We start from the raw sequence: 26,993 nt of genomic DNA, 5'->3' as shown, positions 1-26,993 counted from the left end.
GAGAAAACGTTTCAGTTAAAAGAAAGTACCCATTCGTTATTCCATCCGTGCTGTGAATAATGTTTTCTCGTTCTTTGTGGTCTACGCTTGCTATTATTACCATAAACTAATATTTTCTTAGGCGTGGTGCCTTTGTAAACGTTGGAAATTTTGTTGGACAGGCAGAAAATGCAAAATCGTGCGCTTCAGAATATACAAAGCAGGTTTAAGATGGCGAGAATATTAAATAAAACAATATAAATGGTTATATTTGTATAATATACTGATAATATAGTATAATACAGGCTAAATATAATATTAATAATATAATATTCATTTTTATAGAAATAACAAAGTTTTTAAGCAATAAATAAGTGCATTAAAACAGCCATAATTACGTAAAATAAAGTCTAGTAAAGGAAAGGGTAATCCCCAAGGTAGCCATATTTGGACAGCAGCGGCGCATGCGTTAAGAAAGCGCGCGCGTTTTAAATTTCAAACTCGATTTTCTCAAAACCAGACAGTTCTGTTTGAAGATGTTACTCTGCATTGTTTCTTTTTTTTTGTCTTCGTCTCTCGTAAGCACACTATCATTGTAATCAAATTTCTGATCAATTATCGTGAAAATAATTGAAATAAATTAAAAATAATTTTAAATAAGAATGGAAAATTCAGGTATAAAATGCAAAGTTCAGGGACTGATTCTCTGAAACGTATCGACGCAATGTGGCATGACTTATTGCTTCCTTGGCGTGCATATCTTCGAATTCTAAACGGTTCCTCGGATTTCTTTCTGTCCACAGTATGCCGATGATGGACCTCCTCGTGCAGATCGCCACGGCACACAAATTGACAGCATCCAGCTACACTCTGCAAGCGATTGGAGAACGTGGAATAGTTCTACCTCATCAACCTAATACGCCAATCGGTGCATTGGATGCACTTCAGGTATTACAACTACATACGTTAGAAAACTATAGTCTGTTTAACGAGTCGAGATATCTAATAGCTATAAACACATATGCGCGTGGTTGTATTTAACCTGTTAACTGTGGGCAGTCTAGTTCCTTTACGGCAAAGTAAGTAGAAGGTTAAGTATCGAAAATATTTCAGTTTAACACTAACTTACCAGACCCGGTCAAATGACCGGTTTCAAAATTTAATTTGAGATAGTAATATAAATTATGGATCTGTACAAAAATAACATACAAATTTTTTAATTTGTGATATAGATGTGCACAGAAGACAGCAACATCTGAATCACGCGCGGTGCATCTTACACTTTTCTGCGCTCACATCGCTCGAAAATCGCTCATCACATATAAAACAGGCCATATCTCGATCTTCGTTATCGCTGGATGACTCTATTACGAATTTCTTTCTGAAACACACGTTCCTCATTTCGTCCACTTGGTATCCATGTAGAGGAACGAAATGAGGCACAAAGTCATATAGTTTTTTAATATAATTGTCAGTTGTAATCGATAAGCGATAGAACGAACCCACAGAACGACTAGAAACGACTAATTCCTTCGTTTTTCCTGTCATTCAACTATAGGGACATTTTTATTTTAAAATTCCAGTTTCCAAACTGAAGCACTTAACAGCAAAGATTGATCAGGGGAAGAAATTTAGGATGCTTATTCCACACATAGGTCGTGGACTTCTCTGTAATTTTTCAGATAATTTCTCCTATCCTAGCAAGCTCTATGGGGTTCTTTTTTGGGTGGAGGATCTCAACAGGAAATTGTATCAAAGAGAGTAGAATAACTCTTGAGTCTGCAGTTTTTCTGCCTAGGGAAACGGAGGGTTAGAGTTGAGGAGGAGACGACTTGGAATTCCATGAATCGTGCGATCCTTAATCTCTAAGAGGCGGTGTAGTTGGTTTTTTCTGAAGACTGCTTCTAATCTCTTCTAATCTTATAGAATTACCTTGCCGACTTCTAATCGGAACCGTTTCGTTGCACGTGTCTGGTGTCTTTCGAGAAGTCTCGACCATTTCTTATGTTTCTTTGAATGAAATAGAGAAAACAAAATTTAAAAATTGAAAGAATAATTTATCGATGGCAGAGGAATTAGGAAGCTTTCCTTTAATTGCTCATTTTTATATTCATAATCTCAGTTAAGGGTATTATTGACAAAAACCAATCCTAATTTGACAAAATTTATATTGCTGTTTCCATGAAATAGAGAAGTGATTCTGTGTGAGAATGAGAAGTGATTCAATTTATTTTTTAAGTATAATTCCACTATACAGCATCATTGATTAATATTTATAGTGTTAAATGATCTTTCAATTGTAATTGTAATTTCCCTTTCAATGTTCATCTTAATTTTCATTCCACTCTTAATATTAATTTTAATCGTGATGAGTTTATTAAAAAATGGGGACTCTATTGAAAATTGTTTGGTCTTTAATGTTACAGGTAAAGCTGCTACCGAAGCAGGGCACTTTTGTACCAAGAAAATCGAAGCAAATTAATCAACCGTTCGAAACCACTTTTAGGCTACAGGTAAAAAAGAAAAATATATGTATCTAATAATCTAGTCATATACTATATCAGAGAGCCAGCGAAATTTAAGAGTCCAATTGTCCTGTAAACATTTTCTTAAGACTTCAGATTTCAACATGCTAGCCTTATTGTTCCATTTTCTATATCTGATAATTTATCAAGTAATCAGCGAGCACTAGAAAAAATCATGATTGTGAAACTGTTGTAGGTACATCTACCAAGAAATCAACTGTGGGTGTCCAGAGTCAGTCCGAAGATGAATCTAGGCGAGATCTTGGATCAAGTGTGCCGCGAAAAAGATCTAGATAAGAACAAGTATGAACTGCGTCATCCAGGTAAGCAACATAAATACATTGCTATAATTAACAAGCTCGTAGAAAAATAGATAAAGATTAGAAAAATAACAAGATAAGTAAGATAATAATTAGGGCAATTGTTGGAGCTAGAAACGTAAAAACTTGAAAACACATATGCAGTTAAATTAATATTATTAGTAGATTTTATGAGCTACAAGTTAATAATATTGACTTGTTAGTTACCAGGACTCTCAATTTCTTCGATACAACACCTCGTTTTTGGTTATAGATCTCCCAATCTATTTTTCAATCCATTATATCTTCATTATCTGTTTACTGAATTCAACAATCTCAATTGGATAACAATAGGGTCTATATCATCGAGGAATCTATGCACTTGCAAGAGCTAAAATTAAATTAACTAAAATTAATTTGTCGTTGGTTAACAAATTAATAATTATCTTGCACAACAATGAAAAGACCTATGATAACGCAAATAAAATTTTAGAATTAAACTTTCTAAATGACAAATTAGCCCATTCTCTGATTTCACTTAAGATAGTAAAATCGCAAAAGGAAGTTTTATTACCTATAACTTGTAACTTTTTTTCTCTATCAAGTCTTTAATGTCATTAGTTGATGAATTATTGCTTGAATGATACATGATTCGAATGATACCAGTGTGAGATTTTAGCAATAGTAGCTAGGAACGTTGACCTGAAGCTTGTTAAAGGTTTAGCAAAGGTATCAACTAGTGGCGAACTGTGTTAAGCAATTAAGACGTTTACATAAGATTTCAAGTGGAGATTTATTATTTGAGGTTTGCCCACGCAGAGAACAGTTTGATAAGGCTATCCCAGATGATTGGTGGATATTCATTGCCCTGGAAAACGTAGCTGGGACGGAACTAGATTCGTTCATTTGCGCTTGATATTTAAACCGGTAGCACTGGCCAGGTTACCTTTTTCAAGATATAATACCAACAGGTTTACCTGGTCAGTCGATCATATTTTTATTAACGCACTTCTTTCTTCAATAAGCAGAGCATTATTGAACTCGTTGTATAACTTCATCGTCTTTTTATAAATAATTGAGGAGCTTTCTAGAAAAAAGAAATCCATGAGACAAAATTGTGGATTGAGAGAATAGAGTTAGAAGTTTTAAATTTTAAATAACAAAACCTCTTATCAATGATTGTTTCTGTCAAAAATTAAATTCTTTGCATTCCAGCATTTCTTTACCCTAGAACGACGAGATCCTCTACCAATTTCTGAAAACAAGTCAACCAAATTTTTTTTTACTATTAAGGGATTAATGGAATATGGTTTGGATTTAAATCTACAAGAAGGTTTTACAGAATTTAATAATGTTAATTATTAATCAGTTATTATTTCAATAGTAGTAATTAATCTAATCTTTTGAGATTCTATTACAGTGGTTATTCCATATACATTACTAGTTAACGCTCACGTGGCGCTAGTGTAGCACCACCAGTTGCCATAGCATTAAATTACATAAAAGGAAAGAATTCCTGGAAATATTATTTCATATCAAATTGCGTGCTGTGGCATTATTTGCGTGATGAATGTTAGCATCAATTTTCAGAAATAGATATCAGATTTGCCAAGAAGTCAGTAGCCGTGCGCATCGGCTGGGTTTGCTCAAATCAATATGGCTTCTGAAGCCATCCAGATCATCTATGTGTATATATATACATATGTATACACACATGTACACATACACACACGTGTAATAATGTCCTAATTCAATTTTCTTGATATTCTGCATTCTTGTTCACCAGACGGAAAGTCTTCCTAATAAGATATACAATTTTAGGACTATGCATCTGATTTCTCCTTGCTTTTGTAATCTGAACAAACTTTGGAGGATATTTCTCGATATTATCGCGTATATTTTATTTGCTCTTTCCCACATTTCGTGCATGGTGATCTTGAACAAACTATTAACACTTCATATAACTGCGAATGATGACTTTCTCTCAGAGAAGATACGTCATTACTTCCTGCAAAAGACAGGAATAACACGAGAGTCTGCGTATTGAGGTTGTTTTTTCATCTTTAATTACTTTTGCCATGAACCTCTTGGTTTGATTCATTAGTTTGTAACTGGGTTTGCTCTTTTCTTTGTAAGAAACTGCACCCTCAATGTAGATCAGTATTAGAATTTCTAAAATATTAAAAAAGGAAGACAAAAGATATTAGTATTTAACAAAACTTACATAGGGACTTACACGGGGATTTTAAAGTTTCTAAATTATGAAGAAGAAAAATTCTACAATTTTTTTTTTTTTTCATGATTGTTTTAGTTTCATGTAGAGATCTACCATGAGTATGTTAAAGCAGTCAAGATTACAAAGAAGATATCAAATCTTTTGGTCCTTCCAGAACCAAATTCTTTTTCAGATAAGAAAAATTACTTTCTTTCTTAGTTATTAATAAAAAAAGAACTCACTTTTTAGCAGTTTAATAAAGACCTTTTTTTTAAATCAAACAGTAGTAAGTAGGGGTTTGACCTACCCTCTTGAAGCAGAAAATAATCTTCGTTATAAAGATAGCAATTTCAAATGAATCACCCTATAGATCATCGACTGTAGAATACCCTACTACATTCTAACATAACCAGATTCGCTGGTAAATGGCTCGGCCATCCTCCATAGCCTATTCTCGATACTATGAACACCGGCGGGAACTCCCCGATTATATATCTCGCGTACTTACGCGCCGGTGCACGAGATATTTCAGTTAGCTAGTTACACCAAGCCAGTTGTGTTAAGATCGCTATCGCAAGGTTGCCGGCCGACTCTTCCACTTGTTACTCCTAGTCGTTAAGCGTGCATACCTTGCGTTGCTCTTCGGGCTCCGTCGTTCCTGCGGAAACCCAGGCTCCTTTACACTTGTTACCGATCCCTTGGACCTGGAAGAATCTCTTTTTGCGCTCCTAAGCCGCGCCTCAACTGGAATCTGCTGTTCCAAGCAATTGATTCGAGTGCAAGGATCTTGATCTATTTTGAAGAATAATTGTTAATGAAGAGAATATTTTGAGGTACTAGATATTCAAATCTCTTTTGGTCCACATTTTATTGTATTTCCTGTATAGGAGCTTTTTTATTGGAGGAAGCATACATTCATAGGATATCTTCATCCTTTACTGGAGAATGATATAGTAATTGGAATATTCTCTTTATTAGAGAATTGCTTAAGATGTGTTTTGGAAGATCATAATGATGGGAAGAATATTGTATACATTTATTTTTCTGTGTAGATCTCTTTGTATTTCTTGTAATGATGTAAAGATAGTTCTTTTTATGAAGGGAATTAATTCTTGGTTAATAAAAAATCTACTGTGATTCATTGAAGATGCTGTTTACGTGAAATAACATTTGTTAAACGATATTTAACATTGAAATAGTCCTTGACAATTAATTATCTAAAAGAAAGAAATAAAATATCCAAAAATTGACTTTCTTTGCAGCAAGCTTGGAGACACTGGACCTGTCGCTGTCATTGCAGGATTACCATCTTCAGGAAGTCACTCTGTACGCCAAACAAGGTAGATCACTAGGCTCAGCACTCAGTACTCAAGATATAATGGCTCTACAAAGGCAAGAAGAGCGACGTAGGCAACAGGCGAAGCAAGGTGTCTTTGGATTTGTGTTCAAGAAATCCAAGGAGAGTTCCTTGAGTACCGATAGCCTCGGAGGACGTAGTGCATCACCAGCGAGGAGTGACGAGACTGGAAGAAGCACGAGTCCTTTACAACCGCCTACCAGACCTCAGAGGAAGCGGAGACCCGCGCCAAAGCCGCCTATTCAGGCTCAGGCAGACGTTAGTAATGTTAGTAGAATTGTTCTGTATACAATATTCTACACCCTATTGTTTATACGTATGAATGTTATAAAATGGACAAATTAATGACAATTGGTGACTTGGAAAAGTATTATGAAAGACTGTCTTTTTGTGCAATTAGCAGATTATAAATGTAAATCATCTGCTAAAATTTAGCATAATACTCTATATTTTTCGAATATTTGTTTTTGATATTTATGCAATTAAATGATATAATACACAAAGATAAACAAGTGTTAAAATATTTTTGAATATCAGTATAAATCTTATATACAATTAGGACAATTTTAGCAAAGAATATATTAAGAATCGTTACTGTCATCATTGGAAAATATGCCGCTAACTATTTCAGGGTACAGAAGAAAATTGTGCAGACTCCAGCAAAGACAAGGTAGTGATCAGTCACAGTCGTAACAGCAGTGACAGTTCAGGCTACCACGAAGCTTCTGTGCTAAGTGACAACCCAGATTCCGCTGGAAGACTTCCAGAAACATTGCCCAGGAGGAACAAGGTTCCACTGGAAATGCCCAGGAAATTAGCTCAAACATCACAATCCAGCAAGAGTTTGAGCAATTTGACTTCTATGCCTGGTACGCTTAGTCACGGAATTAGCAGTACCTCCTTAAGTTCCACAGGTCTTTCTTATGTTATATATATATATACATTATGTTACATATAGATCTTTCTTATGTTATATTAAGCACGGATTTCCTCTTTTTAACTTCATAGTTCTAATTTCGTTGTTGTTAGTTTAATAGTAAATCTTGTTTATAAATGTTTTTAGTAAAAGAAATAGTAGAATAGTTATAATAAATATAATCCCTAATGATGATGATTCAGTTCCTTCTTCTCTCTATCAGATTTCCCTGTTCAATTTGTTAGTTCTATTATTAATTAATTATTAGAATAAAATTATCTTCCCTTGCTGTGCTATTCCAAACATCTATCAAATTATTCGTGTCAAATTTTTAAAAAATTTTATTGAATTTTTCCAGGATTACGAAAGAAAAGGGTCGCACCTCCTCCGCCAGTAACCAGACCCCTGTCATCCGCCATCTCCACCCAAGCTCTGGAACGCATAGTCGACTCCGAAGAGTCTCTAACATCAGACATGGATCCTTCCAAACCTCCTTCCGACATCAGTGTCCCGTCCAAAGCAAACTCGGACATAGAAGAGCGTCCAAAGGCCAGTTCAGACATCGGAGTAACAACACTCGGCTCAAAACTATCCAACAGTATTGATTTCACCAATCCAGACAGCTCGAAAGTGGAATTAGAATTGAAGGGCAGCAAATGTGATATCGAACCGCGCCACAGATCCGGATCCATAAACGTTAAGTTACCTAGCACGGAACCAGGGCACCCTGCACCCGTAGAAGACGCTCCTGTAGATTCTAGATTGCCGCGGAAAAGAGGTAAGCTAGTGCATAGTTGCAGTAGTATAGATAATAACCACCCCTCCTATAGTTTCGTATCTAAAAATAGCTTTGAGAACGGAAGAGATGGAACAGATTTTGTCGAACAACGTACTAGTCTCTTTGATCCAGAGAAACTTAAATTACAGGCCAAAATTCAAAAATGTAAGGTTGAACGTAGGAACGATGAAGTACCTATAGATTTTAACAACTCCTTTTTCAAGAATAGCTCTGTTAGATACAAAGTTAGCTCTTTAGAATCAGAAAATAATTGTTCCTCATCAAGGTCTGAATTGCAGAAGTCTCAGAGCTTTGCGTGTTCCAATATGATCACTCCAAAAGCTAGACAATGGGCGAAGATGCGCTACCTTCCTGATAGTCAGGGTATTTCTAATCAGAGTTCGTTTAAATCTCAGAGTAGATTGGTTAAGATGCAAACTGTAGTTAATTTGGATGATATAGGGACTAATATTGAGGACATACCAAAACGTAGTATTTTAGAAGATAAATCTATTCCTAAGAAACTGCATGTGGATAATTATATTTGCGGGGACAGGTGTCAAGCTAAAGCATTGAAACATAGTTCCAGCTTTCAAGTTGGTTATAAATTAAGGGAGACTAAGATAGTAAGCGCCTTTGAAAAGCCAAAACTGTCAAGTTCTAGAAGTTTCTGTTCTAACAACAACGTTTGCAAGTCAATCGAGAGTAGACGGCCAAGACTGGGAAATGTTAGTACAACAAAGTGTTACAATGGTTCTATTTCTTCTAGTCTTGATGAAGATATATTTGAAGGTTCAATGATTGATAATCGTAGATCCAATCTTTCACCACCTCCATTGAGTAATCTCCAGATATTTGCAATTTCTACTAAACCATTGGATATTCCAGTGACAACCATAGATTCTGTGCCTAGTGATGTCGATAAATTACCTTCTTTGCCTATTATTCAACACAGTGAATGTAGATTGGAGTCTGAGAAAAAATTGAGTATCTTGGAACCACCTCCTCCAGGATTGGTCAGTCGAGAGGAGTCGACAGAAAACTGGAATAGGTTCTTGATTCAATTGAATTCGATATTGGAGACCAGGGCTGGAGAATTTGTTTAGATTTTACAGAAATATGTTCCATCCTTTACGACTCTACGTTATTATTAGACTACGAACTTTTATGTATTTAAGTTTGCGTATTATTATGTATTTAAATTTGCGTATCTATGTATTTAAATTTGCGTATCTATGTATTTAAATTTGCGTATTTATGCATTTAAGTTTGCGTAAATATTCGCAATCTAGTTATTATTAATGTCCCGCAGTGCCCGAATTAATATTATTTGAAGTAGACTTTGCAAAAGACTGATGGCTATGTTATTATCATTCCAAAATATGTACTTATTTCATTTTGTTTTCGTTATCATAAGATGTAGTAGTTAGGAGATCCACCTTCTGTAAATACACAATACTGTCCAAAGAGAAAACTGTGTCTTAAATAAGATTAGAAATAGCATTTTCGTTTTGCATGTTTGTACAGAATTGCACCCATATATTTTCTACTCTCTCTTAAAGGTGACCATATTTACCCGCTTGCTAACTAGACATGTTGGTGATGGCCTATTCTTTTTCTTTCCCTCTGAGTATAGTTGGAGAACCTGTTCCACTTCCCAAGCCTAGAAAAGTTGCCACAACACGGCCCGAGGTGCCAAAACGCAAACTAAAACCGCCCTCCCCATTGAGTAGAACCCTCAGTTCAGACTCCAGCTATGTAGACTGCTTGTCCAACGCTCCTGCGCACTCCAGTACTGGAAGTTACATAACTGACTCAAGTTCCAATTGTGGAAGCTCCATCAAAGGTGAAGAGAAACTGGACGTCTGTTCCAACTATTCTACCAGTGAGGATGAGGTGTTCATGACGCCAGGGCACCAGAGTGAAGCAAGCTTTGATTACAGTTCAATAGACTTGGAGGAAAAGAGCCAAACTAATTCCACAGATACAACTTTAAATAACGATATTGATGATGGAGCTAATAGTGAAAGAAAATTGAGTATAAATGAGGATAAAGTAAATGTAGAAGCTTCTTTAAACCAGGATTCTACACTGGTAAAAAGTGAACTAGGTACAGTATCATCAAAGAATTCTAGCCAAGAGAAGAAACTTTGTGCTGTAATATCTACTATGCCAAAGTGTGATCACTTGAGTTCACTGAGCATCAAGGATACAATTAGTCAAAATAAAGAATGGGAGGGTCTGAAAGAACCAAAGAAAGCCAGGATTCCTCGAACAGCGTCGAAGTCCAATGATTTTGAAGTTAATACGTTAGAGAAGCAGAAGAGGCATTTAACTTCTCATGCAGAGGATATCACATTTGCCTTAAATTTGAATGTGAATCCTAGTCTGCTGTCTGACAGAGATCTTGTACAGCAATCGAGGGAGGAGCAGGATACTGAGTCTCAGGATGTGGGTGGAGAAAAGTCCCCTGTTGCAGTGGTTTCATCAGGTGCATGTTGCATATCATTAATGTGTGTGAGAACTTTGTTCCAGTAACGCAGCTTTCAAATAATTCTCTATGCTCAAATCACTTTAAATGTAAATAGCATGTTAAAGATTTTAGACAATATTAGAAGTGATTTGAAGCATCATCAGCTCATCTTCATTAATGTAGTTTCTTATATACTAATATCTAGATTGTGGATCTTTATGCATTTATGTCAAATTTGAAAACGCAAAAATTCTTAATTAGATTCATAAAAATATAAAATTGTATAACCATTAAAAATATATTAATGTTTTGAAATTTTTATGATTAAAAAATTGTTTGATGTCTTGTAAATGGTGGTGGAACATAAAAAAAGAATAGTAGTCTCACTTTCATGAGGTTTCTGGTTTACTTGCATATTTTTAACTACTCCATGGAAAGATAAATCCTTTAAATTATTTTGTATCATCGAATAATTCTCTGATCTTTTAAAATATTCTATTACAGATACAAATCTCTCAGAGACTGACGTACTGCTTCAGAAAGTATCTGACACTTTGTCCAACTCTCTACCTGTAGCATCATTCAATGAGGTACCAGTGCCTCCAACAGTAACTAAATTAGAGCCAACGAACATTTCCAAAGAAACAGACCAGAAAAACAAGAAGATCTCTGAGTATCCCAATGGCTTTGATGTGAACATCAGCTCAGCAAATTTGACTGCAAACTCTCAGCAGGACACGTCAGACTATGTATCAGCAGTCGATGAAGATTTATCTGTCACCGACTGGGAGTATCAACTGCCAGCTCCTCCAAGTGCCTTCAGAGACTCTGCTTCTCCTGTCTTCGATAACTTTGAAGTAATCACTCCTTCGCCTGAATCATTCAGAGACACAGAAATCACTGAATTAACCTCAACTTCAAACCAGAATGATAGAAGGAATAGTATAGAAAAGGTAGAAAGGCAAGAAATTGAGGTTAGGAAGGAGACTCCACATGCAAAGTCCTTCATACAACGAAAGCCAGAGTCTAGCATGAAAAAGGAGGTGATTTATGAACTCGAGAATAAAATAAGTACTTTGCCTCAGAATACTATGTCTCAGAAGGATGTGGATTCCAGGAGGTCATTGAACCCCTCAACTCCCAAAATATCCCCTGTAGATAACACATTGTCAAATTTTACTATCACAACATACAGCAAGCAAAAGAACCTGAATATATTTGAAGAAGTAGAACAGTCTAGAAAGACAAATTCTGATGAGAGATTTATCAGATCCTTTGCGACTCTGACAAGAAACAAGAGTAATCTCGATGAGAGTGAAGACAAGAATGTAAAGGAATTCAGCGTTGGAACATTGCAAGGGAAGAAAAAGGTAACCACAGGAGAAGATAAGCCGAGTGAGACGAAGCTGGAACCAAAGATACAAACAGAATCCCTGCAGAGGTGGCAGTCTGGTAATGAAAAGAGCAATATTCAGAGATCCAAGAGCTACATGTCCATGTGTGACAAATCTAACCTTCAAGGAAATATATATGAGATTGAGAGTATCAAGAATGAAAAAAATCTGGAGATGGACGATAGTGGAATGAAAAAAGCAACGAGCATTAGCAACCTGAGCGTAACTGCGACTAAAAACGACGAGAAATCCTCGCAGTGGCGGGATAATATTCTAAAGCGGCCTACCAAAGAAAAGCAACTGCAGTCTGTACAGGTAATTACCTTCCAATTTGAGATTTTTTATACAATTTTTATTAAAGTTTTCCCCAATACATTTTTTTGTTTTGTAAAATATAAATTTTTTAAATTGTCCCTTCTTTGTATTCATAGTAAATGATTTGTTCTTAGGTGCTAAAAAGCATTTTGCCGCAGTTGAAAAATGCTCAACAGGCGGAGGAAAATGTGCCCAAAGATTCGAGTGATATAGTATTATCTGAAAAAACGAGGTAAATTTAATATTTTTCCTACTTCGAAATTATTTTATATTTAAATAATAATTATTGACTAATGTATTCATTAGATCCGAGACTACCTCTAACGAACATTCGACCGAATCGAATGAAGTTTCGACTCGTGAACCTCAGACAGCACCAAGTAATAAGAAAGTAGAACCAGAATCAAAGAAACCAACGCCAGAAACTAATAAGAAACGATATACCTACTCAGGACCTCCTATGATTAATTTAGGCAGTTGGTCCGAACGACCGAGTGTTAATGTCCAGATAAAGAAGGACATTGACTACAAATTTGGAGTCAAACAAACTAACAGCAGTACCATCGTCAATATTAATAGCTCTAAAGATGAAGTAGACTCCAATAATGTTGATAGTTCTACCAAAATGCAGAAGAGTAAATTTGAATTTTTGGATAAAAAGGAGCCTAATGAGTTAACCAAGAAATTAATTAGTCATACAACAGCTACAGGATTCAAAAAGCCAGTACTGAATAAAGTTAACAACTCAGAACCAAAAGTCATTAATGATAAACCAGTTGTAACAGGAGTTGAGCTGAAAAAGAGCTTCCTCGAAAATAAACAGGATGACAACATGATAGACACTACTCCAGTAAATTTCAAAGAATTAACGAAAGCATTTGGTCAAGATGTTTGCCTGCGACCAAAACCAAAAAGGTCCAGTACAATTCAACGTTCAGATTCTCAGTTGGAAAACGATTCTAATAAACAGAATGTACATAGACAAGATCAGTGTTTAATAAATGGCTACCAAAATATTAAACCTAAGAGGTATTCTTCGATAGTGGGTATCCAGAATGAAGGTAACCTGACATTTAGAAACGGCCTAAGCATTAAAGGGAACCAGCCAATGCCTGTTGTTAAAGGGTTTAAGATTTCAAATACAAAGATTGGTGCAAGTCAAAGTTATGAGAACCAAACTAAAGAAGGCTTCAAGGAAGGAATGAAAGAAGATAATATTAAAGGATCATCCAAGGATTCAAATGGTACACCAAGGCCTCCTACTATGCCCGTGATAACGGGTGTGACCTTGAAAAGTGCCAGACCTAAGTCCATGCCCATTCAAATTGACCAGCGAGACGTTTTGCTGGAATCGATTAGAAACTTCGGTGGTCGCGAGAATTTAAAAAGCGTAAGCATTTATTAGTCAGAAAATCCATTAAGAAGTAATGGAAATTGAATAATAGAGAAATGCTCCCTGATAAGAAAATTATGATTCATAAAGTGTGGTAATAGTAAAGGAGAATTTTTCCTATAAATGGGAGGCATTGAATGTTGGGAACAATTTTCATAAGAAGAATTTTGAGTTAAATGTTTTATTAAAGGGCACGGAACTTAACGTTAAAATTGCCTAACATGAAAATTTATGGTTACAGGCTATGGAAAGATGTTAGCTGCCTTTCAGAAAGTAGGAAACGTTCTTGACACGAGGATAAAATCGGAAAAAGACTGGCGACCGAGGATATATTGTTCTCGAAGAGATATTCTGGTGCTTTAAGTCGTACAGCCTTAGTGATAATACAACGTTTGGCAATTATCGACACAAAAGAAAGGGCAAGAAACTTATTTATGTATATTTTTTAATCATTATCGAAGGACCATTCACATCTGCCCCGTATTTTTGTCAGTTGTCAAACCTAACCTCTTCGAAATCATTCCATTGACGGTTTGCTGGCTAATAGTCTATAAAAAAAACAGCCACGTTAGTCGTCCACGTGTAAATACCGTGTGTAAAAAAGTCGAGACAACCAGGAAAAAGAGTTGTCAATAAAAAAGAAATCTGTCAATGATGTACATATCGTTTAGCTGTTTAAAGCGATAAGAGAAATATTGTATTTTCGTGTCCAAATAGTCAACGGGCCGAGTTAGGTCCGTTTTCGAAACATTGTTGCTCATTATATGATGCAGTCCACGCAATTCTTGTTAAGTTTTCTTTTTTTCTTTTTTTCTTCTTTTATTAGTTCAATCAGCCATTCGATCCTAACCTGACCTAAAATGAGAAAAGAGGGAATCGAAGATAGGTTAGATCTGAACGGTTGAGTCAATGTTGACTAACATTTCCTATTCTTTACGATTAACATTAAGTTTCTATCACTGGGACCAAAGGTGACATCATTTATTTTACATATTGTACAACGAATTTAGATGCAACTAGGGTGTGTGTATAATTATGAAAGATAATCTTTTCTTTTCGTTTTTTGAGAGAGAAGGAGAGAGAGAAGAAATCTGGTCAGTCGCATAGGTTGAAAATCATGATAATGAGATATATTCATTAATTAGTATGCATTAACAGAGTTCAAAGTAAGTTTTAATATGTGTTAGTAGAAAACAACGAAGGATTGATTTAACAATCGATTTCCATTTTTTCTTTTTTTGCCTTTACATTTACTGTTAATTAAACAGAAAAAGAAAATAAAAATTTGTTTTTGATTATTAACAAGTTTCGATAATCATTCGGAGAAAGCATATTGTATTTGTTAATATGATATTGTCAATATTATTCTAAAAGAATCAATTAGAAGACTATTGTGTTTAAATAGCAAATTTCAGTATGTATTTGTTTTATAGATTATGATCATTCTGGAGAAATATTTTTATGGCAGGTGGCAATCACCATGGAAAGGTGTATTGTATACTGTAAATATCATATAATGTGTTAATACTGTATTTAATATTATTTTTCCTTGCGTAAAAATATATTACGGCGACACTTCTATTTATATATGTTGTTATTTATAGTTCCATTAAAAATAAAAAAAAAATTATTGATTTTTATTCAGCGAATTGCTTCAGAGGTAACTCTGAATGAATAGAAACTGTAAAAATGATTATTTACAGAAAACACTTTATTTGTTGAAAAAATACAACAGTACATATAATTAATTGGTCCACTTTCGTCCAACAATTTTTATAACTGCACTTTATATAAAAATAGCACCTATCATGTTTTACATGTATCTGGCAACTCATATAAAATCAATTTCAAAAAATAATTTGCATCTTATTTTCAACGTTTAAGCCTTATAATATTTAAAATATTTAATGTACAAAACACCAATACCTAAAGAAGAAAATAGTTTTTATGCAACTTATCGACTAATATTATTTTTCTCTTTCTTAAATATTGTTACTGTCATGGAAGATATGTATTGCCACTGAAGAATCACAGATTCTAAGATTAATAACATGTTCAAATAACAACAGGTACTGCTTTTAAACTTTTGCAAATAATAGTTATAACTTATGTTCTTAGATATTACGGATATGATTAATCATTAGGTATGGGGGCATTGCAATTTCCATGCCATAATTTTGTTTCTGAATCACACTTTGAATATTCTCCAAATATATCTGCATATCCACGGTCCCTCCACCATGTACACAGCTGCCTATTCCATCCACAATCAATGGTGTGAATTAATTCAGGTTTTTCCATTCCTAAGATGGTATAAAAATCCTGATCTCCTAAGTGACCCTAAGAAAACATGGAAAATGTAACAACTTTGCAATGATAGTGTTAATTGATATTATTAACACTTAAATGACTTTCAACTTGACTTTATGGATCAATTATTGTTATATCCTTTACCTTAAAATGATATTTCTTTGTCATTGCATCAACACTTTCTCTTTTCACAATTGCATCATAAACAGAAGAATTCCTTAATTTGTCAAGGTTAAAGAGTACCACTCCACTGTTATATCCATGATAACCACCTAAACTCGCAGGTTCTCCAAATAATGTGTTAGGATGTTTGCTACGATACAAATACAAAACGTGTCTGTAAACTGGAGTGAGCTCTGGGGCTAAACCAAACAATGCTTGACTCCCAAAAGTGTTGAATTCTTCAAAAAGCTCCTTGATGTCTTTGCGGAATTTGGTGTCAACATCGAACATTGCTGCAACACTTTGTTCAGCTGGAGCTATTCGATGTAAACCTAAGGATAAGAAAAATAATGCATCTGAATAGTAGGTTCCTGGTTTACTGCTGAAGTATGGAGACATGACAGACACAATGTCTTCCAATTGCAATGCTAGTTTATGTACATCATAATATTGCACCTGAAACAAAGGAATAAACAAATTGTAAAATCTTGTAAGAAATATAATTTGAGAAGATCAAAATTCTAAATAAAATTCTTCTGTTTTACCTTCATAAATTTGCCTGTAGATGAGAGAATATTTGCCAAAACTTTCTCTGTAACATTTTTGCTATCGTTATCAGTTATAACATGGAATGCAATGTTAACAGAGGATAATTTGATTAAAGACTCCGCAAAGATCTCAAATTTTCGTCGCATTGGAGAGTTATTATCTACTTTGGTGAATATACACCAAACATTATAGTAATTTTTCTTATTTGGAAAAAACACTGTCGTCGTGATGGTATCTTCATGAATATTTGTCGACTCGGTGGTCGAAGCATTTTCTTGGTCTCTGTGCAGTATCCAACGTGTACCATTTGACGTCTGATAGCAGTAAAACAAAACAAGAATCACAACTAGGAGCGTCAAGTTGATGAGCACCTTGCGTAACAGGAGCATTTAATTACTCGATCATGTTCAAGTTCCCTTCGTACACTCCAAATGGCTACAGCTCAATATCAGAAAAAATTTATTAAAACTGTAGATGATGTATTTATACTTCAATAGGTTATGTTATTGAAGTTTGATAAAATGTTAGGTTATGTTTTGAAGTCTATCAAAATCATTTAATGGTGGTCATACTATAGAACACATAAGTAAACAAAAAAATGTACGTTTAATATTTATTAAATTATGAATGGGTAATTAATATGCAGGAAAGATGTCAAGTTATTTAGAGAAAATAAATACTGAATGCGATATTGCAATCAAAAACAATACACTTACTGATGCAGTTGTTTTATTATCTGCATCAAAAATATTGACCCTTTTCTTCTTTGCATTGCATAGTTCATGATACATTATCCCAAATCTTTGAAAGTCAAAAATAAGTATTTATTACACAATTATAGATCCAGTAAAATGTTATTTAATATTATAAATATATCTGAGAAATAAAATTTTTGCAATATGTTTGTTAGAGTAAAAGAAATGAATTCAAAGTTCAAATTTTTCCGCTACTCCAAGGTTATGGACATAATAGTTCCTGCAGTGATGGCTAGGTGGCACTGAGAATACATTATGACGCTACATAAATTAATGCCTTATTTCAACACATTAATATTCAAAATGTTCTATTGAAAGCATCAATTTCGAAATAGTATCAATTTTACTGCAAAATATGAATTAGGGTACGGTAGCTTCTTCCTTGAAGTACAATTTTTAAAGATATGCGTTACCAGATATTACAAAGGTATTCTAAATGATTAAAATATATGTATATAATACAAAATGAAACAAAAATTCAAACAATCTTTTATTTTTACCACAATGATTAATAATCTTCTTTACCCCGCTAATAATACAAAAACATTTAATTCTAGAATTATGTTTCAGTTTTTAGATTATGTTATTGGAACAAAAAAAAAAAAAAAAAAGGTAGACTAGAAGAAATTTATGAAAGATTTATTCTTGAAAGAATTGATTGACAATAGAAGATAAATAGAGATTGGAAAATTTTCAAGGACACCAGTCTGACGAACTTGCGTTGACGAACCTGCGCCTTTTTATACGTATTATCTCCCATGCTGAAATGTGGACCAGCAGCCTACCTGTCCTGTGCAGAAGACCTCTCGCAGTATTGATCACTGCGGGAGGGAAAGGCACGTTGGGGGATAGTCGATGAACACGTGGCAGCAGTCGAACTTTCAAGTGAGGATTTTCACTCCTCACACATGCAAATAGATCAGAAAAAGTAAATAAAATAATGTTTATATGTATATATATATACACACACATATACGTATTGACATTAAAATGAACAAGATTGTTAAAATAAATGAATTGTTAAATTAATGAATATTCGAAAATATTGACTTTATAATGAGTTGCTGGAGTATTGATCCAGCTTGGTTCAAATACAGATTTATCATTGAGCAGGATTTGTATGATCTTGAACTTGTATTCATCTCTGAAATTAAAACTACATAATGTTCCTAATTAAATAAAAGCTAAGTTTAATTTTGTCAAGAGTAGTACATAATTAATTCTTAGTATCATTTATTTTCTTTACCAAAATATTGTTAGTATCATTAATTTTCTGTACTTGCATTTATCAAACTATTGGTGATTCTACATTTAAGTTCTGTTTGCAAAAAGAAAGATATCAAAGAAGTTATGAACTAGTTAACCAGTTAACAAACGCTACCTTTTCAGGTATCCTCCATTCCGTACCCTTTAAATCCAAAGCATATTTTGTACCCAGAGTTGGTTGATCGTGGTAGCAATGGGAAGACGTTATCGAAGGAGGCGGTCGAAGAGGGTGAGTTATGAAGGAGCGGTATAGAAGGGAGAGACGAGGAGAATGCAATCAGAGGGGTTGATAATACGAGCAAACCGATAGGAACCGACCCAAGAGCAGCGTAATGGTGTTGGTATATAAGGCACGAGCAGCGAACGTCTGCTCCTGACAGCCCATTACCACTGTACAAACGCTAGCACAGAGCTTTGGGAGGATGGCGAAGCTTCTCCTCCCTCCCAACGTCCCGTCCCTTTCTGCGTCTGTTTCCCTCCTCCAGCTTCCCGTCGCTCTTCCTCCGCTTATACGACTTGCTCGTCCTGGGGGAAGATGCTGGAAACTGCCGAAGAACCAGCGGAACTTCCGCTATGATTTCGTTGAACACGAAAACTGCTGTCTCTTGTATGAGAATAGGATGTTGTTTGGAGGTTCTGGAATGTTTAAGAAGTTTTGGGTAGAAAATGATAGTTTATATTGAATTTGAGGTTGAAATTGGCTTTTGAAATCTTTAAGTTTGATATTTTGGACATTAAGGGAATAGAAGGTTAATTTTAATAAAATTCGTTAAGAGGTTAAGAGTACAGAGTTAATATTAACAATATTTTGGAAAGTTAAGGGAATAGAGAGTTAATTTTTAGAAGTAATCTAGTAGTAATAATCTTGTAATTTGTAATCCTTTTATTTTTTAAATTGTCATAAAGAAAGGATTCTCTTTATTTATTTCTTTATTTATATCTTTTGTTCATTTAATTTATGTAAATTCGTATATTAACAAAAATTGCGAAATTGATTAATCAGATAATATAAGAATTTACATAAAGTTAAATAAACCTGTAAGAAATGACAATGAATGTACAACTTTAAATTAAATTTTGAAACCGATAATTTGACCTGGCTAAGAAGGTTAGTGTTAATTGATACCTACTTGTTAAATATAAGGTTTGTTGTTTTATGACGACCATTCATAGTTTTATACAAGTTTTAGACATCATAGCGAAGTATAGGTCTAATTCTTGAACAAAGTTATCCTTCCCCTAAAAATGATTATATCTAAAAGATCCTTTAAATTCAATATTTACTATTTCTTAATCTTATTACGTTTCCATCACAAACGTTCAAAAGTACGTCCAATCTACAACTTTCCCTGCTGATTTACTCTAATTTGCCATTCTCAAATACTAGAAAACAATCAATTAAACCAAATATTCCGCTTCCTAGTCTAACTTTTATCTTTTTGCAGGAACCAAAAAGAGGTTATGTCACGCGAAGCGACGTGTAATCCGACGAAAGGCAGGCAGATCTTCGTCTAGAAAGAAAGCAGAACGTGTAAGAAAGGGAAAATCCGTGCGGAATCAATTCGCCCCGTGTATCCCGATGCAGGGAGGGTGACTGGTGGTTTTTCAAGGGTGGCGTTCGGGCCACGCCTGCCGGCTAAGCCACGCCCGTTCACGAACCTATCCCCGGAGGCTGTGTCGAGGACCGAAGGGCTAATAATTCACGTCACGAGCACACCCCACCATAAAGAGTCAGCCACAGCCGTGGCGCGTCGTATATTCGGTATTAGCGTGCCGTATGAACGTTATCCAGCTCCAGTTACTGTTAATTACCGATCATCTTCCGTAATTAATTGCCTCCTCGATCGATGGAATCTCTTGGCCGTCGACACTGTTGGTTGCTGGATATCGATCCCGCGTTCCCAGTCTGTGCAAATCATTTTCGCTAGGTTAGGTTATGGAGTACTCCTGGAAGGCTATAGAATATTGTTGCAGAGCACTATTGATATTGTAATAGAGGTATTTTTTGATATAGTTTGGTGGATTTTGAAAGGTTTATAGTTGAAGATGTTGAAATTGAGAAGGATGGTGAGAGGATATTGAGTTTTGTCATTTTTGAAGGTTACGTTTATAAGTATCCAGGTTGAAGAGCCATATCAATATAAATTTTAGCTCTTAATTCAAATTTTGGAATGTTAAGATAGTATATATTGAGATAGTGGGATGTCCTGCTTAGCTTAATGGATTTTGATGGTAAAACAGAAGATTGATAAGGATATATTAAGTTGTGCAGATTCTTAGGAAAGATGGGTATGCATGTTCAGATTGAAGAAATTCAAGAATATAGATAATGTTAAAAAATTGGAAGATTATGTAATATGGTTTATACAGTAAAGAATATTTTAACTTAACATTACCAGAGATGTTATGAAAAATGACTGAAACAAAAGTAAGTAATAAATGAAAAGTATGGATAGAATTATTTGCACAATGAAATAAAAATACCACGATAGAAATAAATTGGTAAAATATAGAAATTGCTGAATTAAATACTCGTTTCCATTGTGCGTGAATCTGTTCTGGTCCAGCGGCGGTGTTTTAATTCTGAAAATCGATATCATCTTTTGTCATTTATTATCTCGCCAGGGAACAAGATCGCAACGATACAGACTGGAGTGAGGTAATTAACTGGTCTGACAATTATGTAACATATTGACTCGTTTACATCCGGACGTATTTCATCGTTATTTGATAATCCATCGTCATCATGAAGATGATTGTTTTTGATGTGATTGCGAGTCGAACCTTCAAGCATAATTCAGGCTTTTGTAATTTTGCAATTTTCATTATTTAGTGACAAAATTTCACGTCGTATTATGAAAAATAATTTTAAAGGAAGTTTATAGCAAATTATTTGAACAGTTAAAATTTCAAGTATATATTACTTTATATTAACATTTAATATAGAAAATAACACACAAAATCGTACATTAATTTTGTGTACTATATATTCAATTAAGTTTGTATGTTAAAAATTTTATTAGTTCATTAATATAGAATTTTTTAATTTCATCGTCATTTTCATTAAATCAATTTCAAATCAATGAAACTGCACAATGATAATAGAACTCACTATAATACTGTAACTACGAACAATACCGTGCAATTTATATTAGAACAACATCAAAATAAGTTCTCCTAACAAGCAAACACATCAATCTCCAAATCTCCAATTTCAACATCGCTCCAAGAAATACATCACATTTGGTGTTCAATCAAAATGAAAGTAAAATTCTCAAGAGTTTCAATGAAGCAAACAAATCGGTTGAAAATCGGTTACAGGACGTAAATTCACTGAAAGGAATCGACTTTGTCGCCGTTGCGGTGGTCGACGGTGTGCCCCTAAAATTAGCCACAGTGACATATTGAAGAGTGCACCGAAGCGGGCGGGTCACAGTGCCCCATGAGCCGCTTCCCCCGTCTGCTATTAAGCACAAAAGCGGTGCCCTGGGAAAATCAACTGACGCGTAACTAAACGGTGTATCATTAATTCCGACGTGTATGTTTATATCGACAGCGTTAAGCAGCATTTGCACGGCCAATTTTCCATGACGATCATAGTACCACTACAATCTTCTGTTTTTTTATACATCATCTTTACTTTCTACATCACAAAAAATTCTTTAAAATGGTCGAGAAATTCTCAATAAAGACGTATCAAACAATCATCTCACAAAAGTAGCAAAAAATTAATAAAGCAATCGATAACAATCAGAAACGTTAATATTCTCTTCGTACCTTTTACGTTTCCTGTCTCATACCTATTCAACACTCACAGAATGAAATTCATGTCACTCGTTTCCTCTTTTTTACCTACACGCAGTCTAGTTAAATTGAATCGAACTAACTCTGTCTCTGTTGCCTGTATTCGTTTCGTCTTGACGCCGTCTTTCACATTCTGTCTTCACTGACACCGAAACCGGAGCTCTTCCTTTTTCCGCAACACTCTGTCGCGACGAACGGATACCTTTCGTGCCAATCAAAGGCCCTCCATCGCCGAAGGTGAACGCCGATAACCGGTGCTGAGAAATCGACGTTTCCGCTCGACAGCTTCAACGCGTGCGAACCATCGCACGGATTGGTGAATTCCCAGAGGTGAAAAAGCAACGACAGAGCTTCAATACTGTGGAGTCATAGTCAATTCCTCGTGTTTCTGTTTCAAGGACGTTTTAATATACGCCTCGATGATGGTTTCATGCGGAGAACCGAAGGAATTGTTTATTAAGATTGATTTGACAACGAGTGGGGAAATGTAGAGTCCGATGAGAATTCTGATTATAAGTGTTAGAGAAATTGAGGTGAAAAGTAGTTTGGCAACGTTTCAATCACAGGTAGGATAAATTTGGGAAGTAGGAATTGTTCGAAATTTAAGGTTAGAAGATTTAACTAAGATTAGAAATTGAATTATATTTAATTGAAAGTTAGGTTAAATTAAGTTAGATTAAGTTACTAATCTTTAGCAAAATTGTGTCTTAATAAGAATTTAACGTTGTATAATAGTATTTATTATTAAGTCAGAAATCTTAACCTGAAACTAATGTAGGTTATGGAAAGTAGAATCTAATGGAAATTTAAAGTTAAAAAAAATTTAGGGAAGCTTTAAGCTTAAAAATTCTTGATAGTGCTTAATTGTAAATAATAGAAAGTAGAGCTTGATAAGAATTTAAGGTTATAAAGAAATTCGACGAAGTCTAAGATTAAAAGTTTTTTTCTTAGCTAGGTTAGAAACTTATTGCAGATTATGGAAGGTAAAACTTATTGTAATTGAATATTCAAGCGTAAAAGGAACAAAATTGAGTTTGACCTACATCAGAAAAATTGACGCTTATCAAAACTCCAGTTCATAATATTAAATAAATTAAAAATATCTAAGATTGAAATCAAAATAACAAAAAAAGAGGTCCAAATTATCACAGATTAGTTTTAAAGCACACACTTCTTATCAAAATCTTAGTAACAGGACGAAAAAGATGAAAGATAAAGCGGAGTCGAAACGCGTTAACCATTTAATTTTCCTGGTGCCTTTGATCCTTCCAATGAAGGGCAGCTCAAGAACCGCACGCTTCATTGTGTCCTAGACCGTCACTACGGTGGTCCTTGGTCGAAGCAAACAGGCTTTGGGCCACCAAGCCTATTTGGTACACGTGTCCTAGCACGTTGAATCTCGACGATCCTCCCCCTTGTTGGGTCGAAGAAGAGACCGAACTCGTGACAAAAGGTCGGCACGCTTCGGCACGTGGCTGTCAGTGGGACAACTTCAGGGCACCAGTAAGTGCCAACGAGTAGAGGGGTCGCGAAGCTCCTCTCACTGGATCCTCCGTTCCCTCCATTTTTTCTTTCTCCTCTATTACCTTTTTGCTAGGCTAACTTAAATGACTGAGTGGCTAAGGTAAGAACAGGTTCTCTTTAGATCAGGTACTGTTGGTGATGTGAAGATAGGTATGAAAGAGTTCGGGCTAGGTTTGTTTAATATTAAGTAGTATATGGAAATGTTATTGTAAGGTTAAACACGAATTTGGTATTCTTAGGGTTCAGGTTATAATTAGGTTACAGCCATACTAGACTCTAGATTATAAGTAAGTTGTAGCTGATGTTGTAATCATTTTATAGTTGGGATTTGAGTCAATCAGCTAAATTAGAAATAATTACAAGATAATTTTGTAGCCATTCATATAATAATTAAGTTTTAATCACAGTACAGTGGGTTTTCGGTTATAAATAAGTTGTGGATAATTAGTTCTTGTGTATAGCCAATTCATAATGATTTTCAAATTATAAGTAACTATTTCCTAATTTATATTTAAGAATCATAATTTATATGTGAGCGATGATTTAAAAAAAAGTTATAATTAACCTATAAATTAACCTATAATGTGAATTCTTCTTGAGCAAATCTCTTAAAACAATTTTTCTTTTTTATTTCTTTTTTCTATATTTTCGACGTCACTCTTTTTATCTTTCCTGGTAATTTTTCTTCTTTCTCCTGGCAATTGTCTCTGATATGCCCTTGTACTCTCTTCCTCTCTCTCTCTCTCTGTCTCTCTCTCTCTCTCTCTCTCTGTCTCTCCCCCCTCTCTCTCTGACTCCTTCTCCCTCTCCATTCTGGTCTCTTTTCAACGTCAGACCGTCGATTGGCCGCAATTCAGTGTCGCGTCGTTGCACACAGTTTGGCGGCGGTGAATGTCAATTGCATTGCTCCGCATATTTCATTTCAGGCTGCTCCACGATCTATCACTGTTTTCAAGGGATCCTAATGATAATCTTGAGAGGGAGAAAAGAGAACCAAGTGCCAGAAGTCTGTAGATTGGTTACATTATGGAAACTATTGACGATAATTTGTTTTTATAGAAACTAAACTAAAAAATATGTTATTTTAATTATTTTATAAATATTCTTTTAATTGTGTTTATAGTAGTCTTCAGATTAATTATATCATGGAGACTAGCGATAGTGTCTTTTTATAACAGTCAAGATTAAATATAAATTCTTAATTGTTTTGTTATTTCTTTAATGTCAAGTATGGTATGCTTAATGTATATTGATATTTCTGAAAAACATATTTAAGAATGTTTTATTCTTAATTATTGAAAGTTTTTAGTTTAGACGCAAAAAATTAGAAGAAATAATTATTAAAATAAAAAAGTAGTATATTATAGAACTGCAATATATATATATATATTCTTCTCTTCATTTTGTATTACAACAAAATAGTAAAAATTCATGTTAATATGCAAGAGTATGTTATTATTATATAAATCTAACTTCATCCCCAGAATAACTGAAGTCGAGACAGCATCCGTCGGATCCGCAAGATTCCTCCATCAAATAGTTTCTCCCAATCCTGAACAGGTCTTCGTATCAAAGAGGGGTTGGAACTTTTCAAAAAAAGTTTCCAGACAAGATGCCTCAAACCCTCCAGATATACTCTCTTTTTAAATAACTTACAGAGTTAGAAAATATTTCTGGGAGATTCATAATTGCTTTCTGAATTTCAAATTCCTAAGTTTAAAAAGCTTATACCTAAGTGCTTAATCACAAGCACATTAACCAATAATTGAACATAAACACTTCATTTTTAAACTATTGTATATAATGATCTGTCTAAAGACTACATACTGTTCTAGCTGTATTCCCAATTATAACAAATGCATTAACCAACAGTTAAACATAAAAATTTCATGTTTAAATCTTATGTAGCCAAAAACCTAATTCACTGCAAGTATCCATATCATTCCAATTGCATCCATAATCGTCATTTCAATCGTATCTATAAAAGGATCAAATTAAACAAAGACTTTGGGATAACAGCAAGAACCACGAAAAATCTCAAGTTTACCTTTCCCAAACCGCAGTTTAAACAGATTGGTGGCTCAGATGGCGTCACTTTCATCGGGAGCCTTGTCGGCATATTTAACCAATAAATAATTTAGCAAACAAATTGATCCCCAGAGACTATAAACAGATACTTAGAGGCACGCGTTTCACTCTGCATCTCCGTCGGAGAATGAATTGACCATATTTTCTGCGAGGTTAAAGCGTACGATGATTGGACAATAAATATTCGATAGAGTACGAGGCCCCTACTGTGAGAACCGAAGTGGGGCCCGCGGCGTGAAATCTCTATTATCGAGGGGTTGGTATGGTACCCCGTTGTTCGATGGTGGTTGTATGTGTACTCTGGTCAAACTGGTGCTGACAGGAACCCCTCGCCCCTCGGAAATAATGTAATCGCGAATTAAATGTTTGCTCGGATATCCGCGATCCCTCGGCATTTCTACGATATGGAAAGGAGACAAGAGAGGAAACGCAATTATGTTTGTGACATAAGTGGGTCGTTTTTAGTGATCAAAAATATATTAGATTGTTGTTTTTAACTAAGGAGATTAGAAATTTGAAGATTGGTGGAAAAGTTAGCTTAAAAATTCAAATATTAATGAGGAAACTTGGGATTCAAAAAGTGACGTAGGAAAGTTAGGTTAAGAATAGAAAAATTCATTTAGTGACCATTGGTCAGTGGACAGTTAGAATGTACTTAGATGACTTAGACGTAGTGTACTTAATATTGATGAAGTTGATATTCACTAACTATTATTTAGACGCAAAATCTATTTCCACGATCATCATAGAATTTAGCAACACCATTCCAGTTCCTAATTGAGACACAATCCGGTTAAATTAAATGAATAGTATTGTTAACTTACGTGGTATAGTTAACAATAAAAATAGAAATGATTGTAGACGATATTAGAAATAAAATAAGAAAATTAC

General features: G+C 34.7%; 2 protein-coding genes across 7 annotated transcripts in view; one reads left to right on the top strand and one right to left on the bottom strand.

The window, feature by feature from the left end:
• The window catches only part of LOC139994839 (uncharacterized), a 100,445-nt gene extending 85,220 nt beyond the window's left edge, over positions 1–15,225 (top strand). For 4 of the 6 annotated variants that reach the window (XM_072017796.1, XM_072017798.1, XM_072017800.1 and 1 more), the window contains 11 exons: positions 783–927; positions 2,406–2,492; positions 2,701–2,827; positions 6,281–6,642; positions 7,007–7,289; positions 7,650–8,069; positions 9,706–10,560; positions 11,047–12,251; positions 12,386–12,483; positions 12,558–13,641; positions 13,886–15,225. In XM_072017796.1, coding sequence (XP_071873897.1) covers positions 783–927; positions 2,406–2,492; positions 2,701–2,827; positions 6,281–6,642; positions 7,007–7,289; positions 7,650–8,069; positions 9,706–10,560; positions 11,047–12,251; positions 12,386–12,483; positions 12,558–13,641; positions 13,886–13,903 — 4,684 coding nt within the window. In that variant the 3' untranslated portion in view covers positions 13,904–15,225. The remainder of the gene's footprint in view (positions 1–782; positions 928–2,405; positions 2,493–2,700; positions 2,828–6,280; positions 6,643–7,006; positions 7,290–7,649; positions 8,070–9,705; positions 10,561–11,046; positions 12,252–12,385; positions 12,484–12,557; positions 13,642–13,885) is intronic. The other 2 variants (XM_072017797.1, XM_072017802.1) reach the window with 2 other exon arrangements.
• A 112-nt stretch (positions 15,226–15,337) lies between these two features.
• Xxylt (Xyloside xylosyltransferase) lies at positions 15,338–17,329 on the bottom strand. The gene is made up of 3 exons (XM_072017824.1): positions 16,662–17,329; positions 16,099–16,572; positions 15,338–15,984 (listed from the first exon to the last, which is right to left on the bottom strand). The coding sequence occupies exons 1-3, from the start codon at positions 17,052–17,054 to the stop codon at positions 15,778–15,780; spliced, it is 1,074 nt and encodes a 357-aa protein (XP_071873925.1). The 5' UTR covers positions 17,055–17,329; the 3' UTR covers positions 15,338–15,777.
• Positions 17,330–26,993: the final 9,664 nt, after the last annotated feature.

This window comes from Bombus fervidus, chromosome 15 (assembly GCF_041682495.2).
Source record: "Bombus fervidus isolate BK054 chromosome 15, iyBomFerv1, whole genome shotgun sequence".
In the NCBI taxonomy this organism is placed as follows: Eukaryota; Metazoa; Arthropoda; class Insecta; order Hymenoptera; family Apidae; genus Bombus; species Bombus fervidus.
Note: the sequence above shows the minus strand (reverse complement) of the source record. Positions and strands in the feature narration are given on the sequence as shown.

Bases quoted from the DNA above. Each gene is read 5' to 3' on its own strand.
- Xxylt (XM_072017824.1), bottom strand. From the start codon at position 17,054: ATGCTCCTGTTACGCAAGGTGCTCATCAACTTGACGCTCCTAGTTGTG. The intron at 16,573-16,661 runs GTAAAACAGAAG...CCTTTGTTTCAG, and splicing joins CTACAGGCAAATTTATGAAG to GTGCAATATTATGATGTACA. The intron at 15,985-16,098 runs GTAAAGGATATA...ATGTTTTCTTAG, and splicing joins CAAAGAAATATCATTTTAAG to GGTCACTTAGGAGATCAGGA.